This window comes from Lytechinus variegatus, chromosome 5 (genome assembly GCF_018143015.1).
Source record: "Lytechinus variegatus isolate NC3 chromosome 5, Lvar_3.0, whole genome shotgun sequence".
Taxonomy (NCBI): domain Eukaryota; kingdom Metazoa; phylum Echinodermata; class Echinoidea; order Temnopleuroida; family Toxopneustidae; genus Lytechinus; species Lytechinus variegatus.
This window is the reverse complement of record NC_054744.1, coordinates 27,167,502-27,180,903: the sequence shown is the minus strand read 5'-3', so window position 1 is coordinate 27,180,903 and position 13,402 is coordinate 27,167,502. Positions and strand designations below refer to the sequence as shown.

Genomic DNA, 13,402 nt, shown 5'->3' with positions numbered 1-13,402 from the left:
TAGTTTGTAACATTATTAAATGGGATTAAAAATCAAATCAGGACCATCCACAATTATCACAACATGCAACATGACAAATACAGACAGAAAAGTCTTTTCCCTGTAGACGATGATACCCATTACCATGATTACTAATACCTCTTTAATAAGCGCCCTTTTCTCGTTCTACGCTACCAGATTATGGGTGTGGATTGACAAAATGACACCATGTCGAATCATGGCCATGGGAAGGGGGGTGCTGAGCATTGGCGGCGGAAACAAAACAATTTAGGGGGGTTCACCTGAAATTTTGAGATGGACACAGGTAAAAAAGCAACCAAAAAAAGGTTATCAACCACAATTTTAGGGGGGGACTACACAAATGTTAGGGGGGTCCAACTGAATTTAGGGGGGGAGGAGCAGGAAACAAAATTGACATAATTGACAAGCAAAAAAAAAAAAAAAAAAAAAAAAAGGTTATCGGCCAAAATTAGGGGGACAATCACAATTTTTTGACAAGCCGCCGTGCTAAGTGTGTGATTTTCCATAGTCAGTACCCCTGAAAATATGGTAGTTAGGATAAATGGCAGAAATATAGCCAAAATGAACGACATTGTGTAGAAAAAAAAATCTTGTGAAATTTATCGGGACTGAAACCACCTTCATTTTCAGTAAACCCTCTTTTTTATTCTTTTTTTTTTTTGCTTGTCAAATTTACTCCAGCACCCAAATAAAAGTAAATCATTCCCAGGGCCCTGTCTCGAAATAATGACGCTAAATTAGGCAGCGATATATAGGAGGATTCGAACACACGACCCTCAGATTACAAGGCGAGAGTTGATACATTTCCACAATATAAAACCTGGTAATCAAATATGATTCTTCAAAATTCAAATGCATATGAATTATATATCGCACAGGTAGATCATGTTGACAGCTTTATGGTTTGAGACCTAATGAGTCCCTAAAAAAACAGCACAACACTCTCACGATTTAAGTCACTATCAAAGTCATTTTTGTTCAATTATTGAAACCACTCCAATCCACCCCTGTAATTGTATTTTATCATTTTTTTTTATCTTGTCTTACCTTCTATTCTATCGTCTGTGTTTTTGTATTGTGTGATGATGTGTGGGTGTGTATGTGTGTGTGTTTATTTATAACCCTTTTTCACCGGTTATGATATTTGTGTATTTGTATGGCCCCGGCTATAAGCATGATCATGATTACGATCGTGATAACACATTTTTATCTGACATTTCTCTTATTATTTAACATTGTGTTGTTTTACAACTTCTGAAGGTTTCCATGGCGAAGAAGAATAGTGTAGTAGGTTTCACGGTACACCATGTATCTTTCTTGGGCAAATGTTGGTCCTGAAAAGGACCACCCAATCTCGACGTTTCGACAAGTGTGTTCTTGTCGTCCTGAGGACGTCCTGAGTGAGATGAAGGACTGGTCCTGATGGAGTGAGATTTCGGTCTTTCAAGATTGCACTGCAAAAACTCCGGTGTTGATTTAACACCAGCTCGGAATCTATATGTCCACTCCAGAGAAGTATTGAAACAACACCAGTTTGGAATCAAACCGATGCTGTTTTAAAACTAATTGGTGTTTTATAAACACCTATCTGGTGTTAGACTAATACCAAAACCGGTGTTGTTCAACACTTCTCTGGTGTGGACATAATTTATATAGATTCCGGGCTGGTATTAAATTAATATCGGAGTTTTTGCAGTGTGGGTTTTTTTCCCTTTTTTGGAGTGAAAGTGTGCATCTATTTACACTTTCACTCCAAAGAGGTGAAAATTCACTCTTGAAAGACTGAAATCTCACTCCATTAGGACCCGTCCCTCATCTCACTCTGAGAGGATTTTGATTAGGGACCAGATTAGCTCCTTTTGCATTTCGCGAGTACTTTTTCTTTTTATGTTGATATGATTTATTTCCTTTTATGTGACTTTTATTTGCTAATGTATCTATTTTACTTTGTTTTTGTCATCATACATTTTGTTTGGTTATATTTGAATGTTTTGCTTTTTATTCTTGTATTGCTTCTTTTAATCACGTCCTCGCTGAAAAACAGCTATATGTTGATTGCGGACACCTATATTGTGTTTTTATGCGTGAATAAATAAGTCAAACAAACGACCAGCATGGTAAACAAGACTTACGGTTTACAACGTCGTTAGTCTTGAAAAGGGATCGTTTTGGGGATGGTGGAATAAAAGAAATAAACCAGAAAAATAAAATCGACAGTAACCGAGTGGAATTCTAAGCCGAGATTGGGTGATTTCAAGTACGGTGTTCGGTGTTGATGTTGGTGTTGAGAGCGTAAAAAGTCCGCTGAACCGAGCTCCAACACCGAGCTGGGTTCAGAGGAACGATACCGGTTGCGTTTATCGATAACACATGACGTAACGCCTCTGCGCTGCGCTGCTAAATCATCTCAACTTCACGCGAGAAGTCTCGACGACGAAAATGAAATCGGAGAGAAATGCATTTAATTCTCATCGTACAGAATACCAATGGTTTAATTAATTCAAAAATTCGAAAGAGTGAACATTATTCTTCATCAAAAAATATAAATTTAAAGCTCAAATAATTTGAACTCATCTTAACTGTAAAAGCTAATTTTACGGGGATGTTTCAACTTGTTCGCCGCCTGTTCACGAGCTTGATATTGCCAACACCAACACCAACACCGAACTTGAAATCATGATTTTCCCAATCCCTGGGGGTTGGTGTTGGTGAACGGAAAAATTGCACGTAGATCGTCAACACCAACCGCAATGCTGGGTTTAGCAGACGACATTCAACACCAATCTTCAACACGAACTGCCGGAAATACGTCATATTTTTTTAGGTCAATCCCAATACCAGCCTGATTTCAAGTACGGTGTTGTGGCTGGTGTTGTCATAACACCAACACCAGATTTCAACACCGTACTTGAAATCACCCATTGAGAGTACTGGGATCTTTCCTTCGAAATAGGCCAACTGAAATCTTAAAAGACCAGGACCGAAGCTAAAAGTGAAATTGACAAATGGAAAATATCTAAGCTACACAGTACAACGGTGTGATTTCTATGCATATTCACCAGCTTAACAGCTGAGAAATTAAAACTAACGGGTTCGACAATATATTTTATCTCGCTTGTTAACGGCCATAATTCCGTGACGTTATACACTTTGCCAGAAGGGTTGTAATTCCATAGTGTTTCGCAGTATATGAGGTTTCGATTAATAAATAAGCTGGTTGTCAATTTCACTTTTGGGTTCGGTCGGGATGTAAAAACTTGGAGCAGGAGAAAAATAGTTGAGTTGAGGAGTCTCGGGTCGCTAAACAAAGGGGGTGGGGCTTTGGTCCCCAATTTATTTTAAACGTATACAAAACTTAAAATTACCATCTGATTGTGAAGTACTGTATGGTCACCACCCCTCCCCCAACCTACATACTCACACACTCACACTTTCAAAACCGTTTCAAAACCGCCCTGATGAGTAATAATAATAATAATATATAGTATTTATGAGGCGCCGATCTATCTAGTTGCCTATTCAGTGGCGCACTATATATTTCCCCCGCTGTAGCTCCAGCTGCTAAAGGCGCTTGGTGCATTCAAGGAATTCATCCTGCCGGGTACCCATTTACCTCACCTGGGTCGAGTGCAGCACAGTGTGGATTAATTTCTTGCTGAAGGAAAACACGCCATGGCTAGGATTCGAACCCAAGTCCCTCTGTTTGAAAGGCGAGAGTCAGAACCACTAGACCACGACGCGCCCACTTGGGTACATGAGATTAGGATTAGAAGTCTTGGCTGCAAAGCGCAGATGGGATGGGTCTTTATTTTCCAGCAGATTTGCTGATTGCCATCTGCTTAATTCCAACTCTATTCTCTCACTTTCATTTCGTATAAAATTATCTTCATTCGTCTATCCCAACAGTCATTTTCACGACTATCACACTGTAAACGGTAAGCCTCAATTCTCTATCTTTGTTATCTGTACCACCATACAAGCCTTCACATTTTGTTCACTCTATATATTATAATGCAGTCCCATTGTATTTGCTTCAAATCTACAGTAGATATGAAATGAGGCTAGATACCTTACAGCCAGGCTTCGCTTAAAAAACACGCTCCGTTTTTTTTTTTCAGACATGTATCAGATAATTATTTAGGTCTGGGACCGACCTTTAACATCACTATCCGAAAGACGTGACCAAGGCTCAAACCTCCGTATCAGTTCGTAACTTAATAATAATAATCATAATATCAATGATAATAATAATGTGACTTATAAAGCGCCAAATCCACTCTGTAGAGTGCTCAAGGCGCATAAAGAGCTAAGAGTTATTTTTTTTTAATAGAAGATTTTTGAAAGTTTCGACAGAGGTACATTTTTTATGTTTTCAGGAAGGCTATTCCACAAAGTGGGGCATGCAAAAGCAAACGATCTCCCCCCCCCCCCACCCAGTTTTTGAAACTTTTGGAATAACAAGGAGGCCAGAATTGGGAGAGCGCAAAGATCTACTTGGTCTGTAGTAATAATTAAATGAAAGACTGTATTGTGGTGCTGATCCAAGAATACTAGGAAAAGCAAGCAACAAAATCTTATAGATAATCCGATTTTTGATAGGGAGCCAGTGCAGCGAATTCAAGATGGGAGTGATATATGAGAGCGTTTATTTGACAAAGTGACGATGCGATCAGCTGCATTCTGAAGCTTCTGAAGCTTATATAACTGAGCCTGCGGTAAATTAAACAAAAAGACACTACAGAAATCAAGGCGGGAGGAAATCAAGGCATGTTTTATCTTTTCGGTCGCAAACTTATATAAATCTTTCCGGATAATTTCTAGGCAACAAAGATGATACCGAACTGATTTACAGATATTTGAGATTTGGGAAGACATTGTCATATGTGAATTAAAAGTTTCTCCAAGATTATGGCAAGTCTGAGGCAAATGAATTTGTGGACAGAAAATGAAAAGGAATCGACATCAATTTTGTTGAGCTGCACTTTAGAGCCAAATATAAGAAATTCACGCTTATCTAAATTTAGTTTCATGGAATGGGTTTGCATCCAGTGATGAACATCAATCATACATGATTGAAGACGACGAATAGCATTATCAGCTGCTTGCTGAATTGAATCAAAAGAAATCATAAGTTGAATATCGTCAGCGTAAATATGGTAGTCAATTCTGTGACGGAGCATCACTTGCCGCAATCTAATCATATAAATTGGGAAAAGGGTCGGTCCGCCCACAGAGCCCTGCGGTACGCCAAGGATCAGAGGTGAAGCAGCTAATTGACAGCCATTTATATATACAATCTGTGAATGGGAAGAAAGAATGCTTTACCTCTGACACAAAACAAATCTTAAGTATTTAGCATGATAGTATGGTTTACTGTGTCGAAGGCGGAGGATAGATCGAGTAAGAGTAAAGCAGTCACATGCCCTCTGTCCATCTAAACTTCCAAATTTAGCTTGAATTACATGCATGCGCATGCACAACACCCATGTGATATTCATCTCCACAAAATCATGTAGAATGAATAAGGTTAAAAAAGGGCGTTTTCGACATTCATTTCAGTTTTTTATTTACTTCTCAAACAATTCAGAGCCCAAATTCTGTCTTTATATTCTTTTCCTTTTACATTGATATCAATAGTCATTCAATGACTGGCATTATTATCGGGACCCTCATTGTGTCATTTGCAAAAAAATTATGAACGTGAAAATTCATATTTAAACAAAAACTTTAATTAAGTGAGTTTCTGTTAAACATGTTAATAAATCTTTATTTAGTAAATCACAACTGCGGGGACAATAACACCTCAATAATTTTGTCTAAGAAACTTTCTCAAAATCAGAGCGAGTACCAAAGTATGTAGCCTAACCACTGAGCAAACAGATTGGCAAATGGCAATGTCGATAGAAGCAATGATATTCATTAAAAAATAGTGTTTGGTGTCAGATGTATTTCAAATGAAGAAAATTTGCCTTTCTAATTATTCAGTTGCATAAGTCTAGTTGACCTACCAAAGTAATGAGTATCAAAATCTTTACTAAGAAACGATCGAGTTAAAATCAAATAAACAGTCGCTGGAAATACGTTTGGAAATTCCATGATTGTTCTATTTGCCTCATTAACAGAGAAGAAAAATTCCATGTCATTATTTTGCAGCCATATAAGAAGCTATTTAGAGCATTCTCATAAATTAGTCGCGAGATGCAGTATGTATCTAGGTTAGGGTACGCTTCGCCCCCACTCATTACAGACGCACACGGTCACACGGACACAACCTCGTACTGTCACAAACAAAATGCACTTATCTCATCCTTTGGAACTAGTTTCTTCATTTTACAAAATCATGCGAATGTTCGAGAGATGTTCACAGCTCGTTGGCGCTACATACATTTCCACAAACTTTGAGTGCCTGGATTAAGTAAATTTCAGTTGCTTATGGGCGTTGGATAACCGTTTAGGATGCATTTTTGTTTCTGTTTAACTAGCGATTGAACGTGTGATAGGATTTTGCTTCTGTTTTTTTTTGCCCACCGGTAATCCCAGAATGGAAGCCGAAGGAAACGAAAGTGGCACTTACGAAAACGTTACCGATTTTGAAAGATTCGCTCTGAGGCCTCCAAAGGCATATCTTATTTTCCAAGCAATATCCCTCTCTATTATCTTGGTATCAACTATCTTTGGCAATGTTGCGGTAAGTCTTTTTTTCATTATTCCAACTAATTGTATTCTAATGATTTGTTTTATGTAGATTAATTAAAATGAATTCCGATCACCTTTCGTGTAATGCATTTTTATCAAAATTTATCATATTCAATTCAATAAATCTTGTTTCATTCAATTCTTACGAATAACAATATGCATCGTAATAACGCATATAGGCCTATCATCTTACGTGTGAATAATGCGCTTTCATAGGGACTTGTGATATATTCACAATTGATTTAATGTTTAGGTCTATATTAAGCTCACCTCCTACATGTAATATCATTTCAAAGTTTGCGGAAATAAGTTCACATAATCAACTCATATAATTATCCACACCGACGACTTTTGTCTACTTTGTCGGTTATTACCTTGTCTTGTTGTCAACCATTCTTATCGTTACACAATCCAACTATGTAAAATATACAATACGGTTGCAATAAAAAAAAACTGAATGGAATATTTTTGCAAATAATCTTACTTCACTACACTTCCTAACAAATCGGAGGACAGTAGGACACAGTATTTTTTTTTCATTCTTCAAACTAATGGATTTCCGAATTTAGCTGTCAATTAATAGCTGTCAATTGCCAGCAAGACAAATTTCGGTAGTGCAAACTTAAATAGGGACAGCACCCACCACCACCACCATCCCTTCAACTCTCTTCAATTTTAGAAACAAATATCAAAGCTAAGAAAAATATAACAGGAAGAGGTTATCAAAATGTTGTTGTTTCACATCTTGACTCTTTTTTTTTTATAATTTATGGAAGTTTGAAACTGCCATTTGTTACAAAAAAAATCTCTTTTCTCGGTATTTCCACTCCAGACCTTTGGTACAAAAAACTGGAAGAATAGGGGTGTTACACACACAAACCTTGCGAAAGAACATGAGATTAAACCTGAGTCGATATAGCAACTTTTCTCGCTCGGTCATGTCGGTGGCTAAACCTATAGGCCTATACACGCAGAAAAAAACAATGATTTTTTTTAAATAACCATTTTACTGCAATATCAAATTCTCAATTTTTTGAGAGGGTCAAATGGGACGCCCCCTCCATTGTTGGCGCAAAGAAAAAAGGGGGAACCGAGAAAAAAAATAATAGGAGAAATTGGTGCTTAAAAATTACCCCTTCCAAGACAATATGCGCTCGCATTCTTTGATTGGTTAGATAATGAGTCATTGCAAATTATCTTTAAACATGTAAAATGGTCCCCTTTCATGTCGGTATATTGAAAGGTTCAACTCGGGCTTGGCGCTCAAAATTATTATTTAGACAGGTACGCATATTTCTCATGATTTTGAAAACTACTCAAAATGATTTGAATTTCATGTAAAAATTTGTAAATTGTATAATTGAAACCTTATAAGATACCTTATCTTGTTTGGGTGAATAATATGAGATGGAATTCGGTCTTTAGTTTGGAAAGCCCCTTTAAAACCGACAAAATGTAGCTTTTAGCGGCCGATCGGGGAAAAATGGATATCGATCCCCCCCCCCCCTTGGCGAAAGCTGGATCCGGTCCAGTCAGGGTGACCAGATTTCACAAAATGAAATACGGGACAATCAACAAAAAAGATCAACAAAGAAGACTACACATAGTGTTACACCTGGGAAATTTATAAAGAATCGGAAGGGAGGGTGAACGAAAGAATGAAGAAGAGAAAGAAAAGACGAAAGAAAAGAGATGAATTGAGAAGAAAGAAAGAAAAAAAATAAGGGGAAAATGAAGGAAAAATTTAAAAAAAATAATAAAAGTTAGAATAAAAGGATGAAAAAAGGAATAAAAGAGAGAAAAAAGTTTCCGTCATTCTTTGAATTGATTACAGAAAGAAAGAAAAAGAAAGGAATGGAAGAAGAATACATGTGTGAAAGACAAAATAAGGAGAGAAAGAAGAAAAAAAGAAAGAAAAAGGAGGAGGAAAGAAAGAATGAAGGAAAGAAAATTGTTTCCTCCATTCTTTGAAAGAAAGAAAACAGTAAGGGATTAATTTAAGGGAGGGAGGGAGAGAAAGAATAAGGGAAAGAATTAGAAGGGAAAATAAAATAAAGAATGAAAGAAAGGAGGAAAGAGAGGGAAGTGAGGAGGGAATGAAAACATAATGGGAGAAAGAATTAAAAGGAAAGGAAGGGAGGGAGAGAAAAAAGTTTTTAAAAAGAAAGAATGAAGGAAATATACAAAGGGAAATTTGATAAAGACGGGTAAGGAAAAGGAGGAAAGGAAGAAAAATGAACAGAGAGAGAGAGAAAGGATCAGGGAAGTTCTTCAAGCTCGTCAGGAGGCAATAAAGGTCTACAAGCTCGTCATGGGGGGGGCATAGGCGGCGGAAGCGGGGGGGACAGGGGGGACGTGTCCCCCCTAAATTTGTTGTTGATGACCTTTTTTTTTTTTTTTTGCTTGTCAATTTATTTTCGTATACGTCCCCCCTAAAATTTTTTGGTTGAAAACCTTTTTTTTTTTTTTTGCTTGTCAACATTTTTTTGGTTGTCCCCTCTTAACATTTTTGGCTTCCGCCGCCAATGGGGGGGGGGGCAAAAAGGTCTTTCAAGCTCGTCTGGGGGGGGGCAGGGATACGTCCTTTGCATGGGTTGTGGCTCGTCAGGGGGGCAGACTGCCCCCCGTAGGTACGCTAGTGGCAAGCAGGAAGGATAGAAAAGAAAGAAAGAGGAAAAAAGATCAAACTTCAAGTAAAAAATATCCAATCATCGAACAAAACTCATAATGATATTTGGTGTTTTTCAAATATATTTTTAAACCATTTAAAACATATTTTAGAAACGAATAAAAATTTCGAAGTGATTTTTTTTTACTTGAAAATTAGATGAAACATCGCGGCATCATGCACAACAAGACTCAAAACGAAAGCTGAAACAACTAGATCTAGTTATAAAAAGTCAATAACTTGTTCCTCCGATTACCAATCTCCGATCTCCAAATCAGTAATCTGAGAACCTATAATATAATTATACAAATTTCCCGTCAATTTTGTGATTATTTTGGTATGTTTGGTGGAGAGAATCTGCTCCGATCCTACATGCCTAGCTCACTAGTAGCCTGTCACACCATAGAGCTATAGCTCCATGGGCACACGATGGCAGGAGGCCAGTTCGTTTGCGATGTATTGCATGGGTTAGCAAGAAAATCACCGCAAAACTTGCAAAAGTTTATCGATTTTATTGTTGTCTTTGTCTCTGCTTCGTCATCTGTTGGCTATTTAGATGAAAATTCGTCACTTTTAAATACATTTTGTTCAATATTCTGAAATACGGGACAAATAGGCGTCCCGGGAAGGGTTTGTCGGGACGCCGGGACAAAGAAGCAAAATACGGGACAATCCCGGGAAATACGGGACGTCTGGTCACCCTGGTTCCAGTGTACGGTGTGTTCACTATAAAGTTTCCTTCATCAAAATAGCAACATGTCTCGCCCAATCATTCAAGTTTAAATCCTCACCTCATTTGGGGCGACGACCCCTTTAAATAGAGCACCCCCCCCCCATGTCAAGAAATCGTTCGAGATTAAAGACTCCATAAACCACTCAAAAAGTAGAAGCCATATCTAATCTTCGGTACACACCTGATTAATGTATTCTTCAGGAATCAAACGTCTCGATAGTCCTTGCTTTATATACAATAGTACATCTGTGGTTTTAACTTTTCTCTACAATTCCCACACACAAGACTTAAAGCACGTAATTCAGTGGTTTAAGTACTTTTGTAATTGTATCAGGTGGTTGTTTCATAATGCTGTTCGTAGGTTAAGAGAGACTTTAAGAACGACTGGTGATCATTTCTTGTGCCTCGTATGTACCGAAATGTTCATTGGCGATGGTTTAGCGCGTAAGAAAGGATCATTAGTCGTTCTTAAAGTCGCTCTTAACTTACGAACAGCTAAAGCACGTAATTGGTTTAAGTACTTTTGTAATGAAATCTAGAGTGTATATCTGATTTGAATTTTCTGCATCATCCCCCTCTACACGAGACATAAAGCAAGTATAAATGATTCCCTACAGTAGTTAGTTTTCTTAAACAAAATACATGTATCGAATCGGGAATACATTTCTGATATAACTTCCACTAACATCAACCCCTACACAAGACTTAATGTAAGTAAAGACTGGCTCATTGGCTTAAGAAGTTGTTTGGGCGAGTGCATCTCATTTTTTCTCCATCCCCTCTACACAAGCCTGTTCTTGATTCCTTTATCCCTTCTACAGCTTACTAAATTGTGTAAGTAGTTTTCTACTATGTTGGAAATTCTTCTCTGATATCGCCATCATCCCTTACATCCGACATGTCCGACTTTTATAAGATATTATATGGCTCTTTAGTTTAATTTTTTTTTTCTTTTTTTTTACTATATTGGGAGTGCATCTCCCACATTACTTGATAGGTTACTCTTTAGAAGTTCAATATTTCAGTAGTTCATCTTACAGTGTCTCTTTATTCCCCTCTCAGGTGTGCTACGTGATCTATCGAACACGTAGTATCAACAGCGGGACTGGTATGTGCATGGCATCCCTTACCATTGCCGATCTTCTTCGTGGGTGCATCGTTCTTCCCTTCGTGATCGAGTCATCTGTCCTGCTCGGGGTCTGGAACCACGGACCTGAAATTAGTGCTGTGGTTGGGTTTCTTAATACTCTGTTTGGAAGTGCCAGTACCATGACACTGGCTGCTATCTCATTGGACAGGTAAGAGGAGATGATCCACTTTTTTTTTTGGGGGGGGGGTCTCATTAATATCTACAGGTGTGTGATTAACAATAGAAAAATCCTTGTTAAAAGGGTATTACGGGGCACTGAAGATAATTATATACAAATAAATAGATTTAATTCAGCGAGCAAAACGCTGAAAATTTCATCAAAACTTGATAACAAATGACAAAGTTCATGAATTTGAAGTTTACCAATATTTTATGAAAACTGATGCATGCCGTCATGAATGTTCATTAAATGGGCTGACCAGTAGCGGACCGTGACCCGGCGAAGACAAAGCATTGGGGGGGCACAGCATTGTTTGTGAACAATGCTGTGCCCCCCCCCCAATGCTTTGTCTCCTCCGGGTCACGGTCCGCCACTGGGGCTGACAATGACATATGTCCCCACTTTTTCCTACTGTCATTGCGTGAAATCATGATTATTTCGTACTTTCATACATGTGTGCATCATTAGCTTGCTAATTGCATATTCACGAAGACGTGTAAAGATACGTTTCACGAAATAATTCAAAGCTTTACTGTTCTCTTTGTCTGATTTTGCAATATCTGTTCAAATCACATTATTCTCAGCTTAAAGTACCATTGGGGAACATTGAGGAGGACAATCGATTCATTAAATATTTGACCGACCAATGCACCTGTAAGTTAACTTGACCAAAATTATTGGAGTGGTCACCGAATTATAATTTTTTTTTTGTCAAGATAATCTTAATCAGCAGACGTTCAGAAGACCTCTTGTATCACATAAATCCTTTGTACAACCGATGAATCGAATACTGTCTAGGCAAATTATTATTGTGGTACACGAGAGACAAGAGGCTCCAGCGTGACTTTTACCAAGGATCTTAAAAAATCTTGCTTCTATATTTTAAAAAACGCATCAGATTTTATTGATTTTCATCTGATCCCCAGTATGAATATTGTTAATCAAGTAATATTTTTCTTCTCTTCCAATTATTACAGATTCATTGCTATTATGAAGCCACTCAAGTATTCGACCATTGTCACCTCGGTACGAACAGGAATCATTATAGCTATCATCTGGACGATCTCAGTCTCGATGGCAACCCTGCCCCTGGTCGGATGGTCCAAGTACCAGTTCATTCCCTGGGTCTGCCTCTGCGTTGCAGACTGGACCGGGACCAGGTCCTATGCATACACCTACTTGGTCCTGACCCTATTTACACCAATGGGCATATTGCTCTACTGCTATTGTAACATTTTTCGCATAGCAAAGCGACAGTCACGAAAGGTGGTCTCGCTGGAGAGGACTTCCTTTGAGTCACCACGCCCAGTTTTCATGGGCAGGCCAAAAACACGGATGCGGAGAGATAAAAAGGCGATCATTATTCTGTGTACTGTCCTTGGTGTATTTATCTTGTGTGTGATCCCATTTTGTGTCGTGTATCTGATATCGTCATATAACGTATCTGATCGAATCTTTGTCGCATTGGGAATCACATCCCTCCTTTCGTTCATCAATTCTGCCGTCAATCCTTTAATTTATGGAATTCTTAATCGGAAATTCCGCCGAGTGTTTGTGGAGATTTTGCCGAACCACCGATGCATGTGCAAGCGCCGAAATTCGATCGAACCGTCTCCCAAATCTCATTTTCCAGCTGATTTTATCTCAGAATATCTCGGGAAAAGCACATCAATACCGCCAAAAAGGCATGGTAAACTCATACCGCGAGAGTGCTTCTCCATTGAAACCACACACTGCCCGCGCAAAGAATGTGCATTGGATGATGATGCGTTCTCCATGTCATTACCACCAAGTGCCAATCTTTACCTTAATGCCTCAGGCGATTCAATCAAACAATACTCGTTTATTTATAGTTACACGCAAGAAGTTACTTCAAATGGAAAAATTGATTCGTTGGCAATTCACTGTTCTCGAGAAATTTAATTGCTTTTTAAAGATGAATGAGACTCTAAGCACTAGATCGGGAGCCGTTTC

General features: G+C 38.3%; 1 protein-coding gene across 1 annotated transcript in view; it reads left to right on the top strand.

The window, feature by feature from the left end:
• Positions 1–6,367: 6,367 nt before the first annotated feature.
• LOC121414987 (histamine H2 receptor-like) overlaps positions 6,368–13,402 on the top strand; it is an 89,564-nt gene continuing 82,529 nt past the window's right edge. The window contains exons 1-3 of the mRNA XM_041608028.1: positions 6,368–6,709; positions 11,181–11,416; positions 12,406–13,247. Of these exons, the coding sequence (XP_041463962.1) occupies positions 6,563–6,709; positions 11,181–11,416; positions 12,406–13,247 (1,225 nt within the window). The 5' untranslated portion in view covers positions 6,368–6,562. The remainder of the gene's footprint in view (positions 6,710–11,180; positions 11,417–12,405; positions 13,248–13,402) is intronic.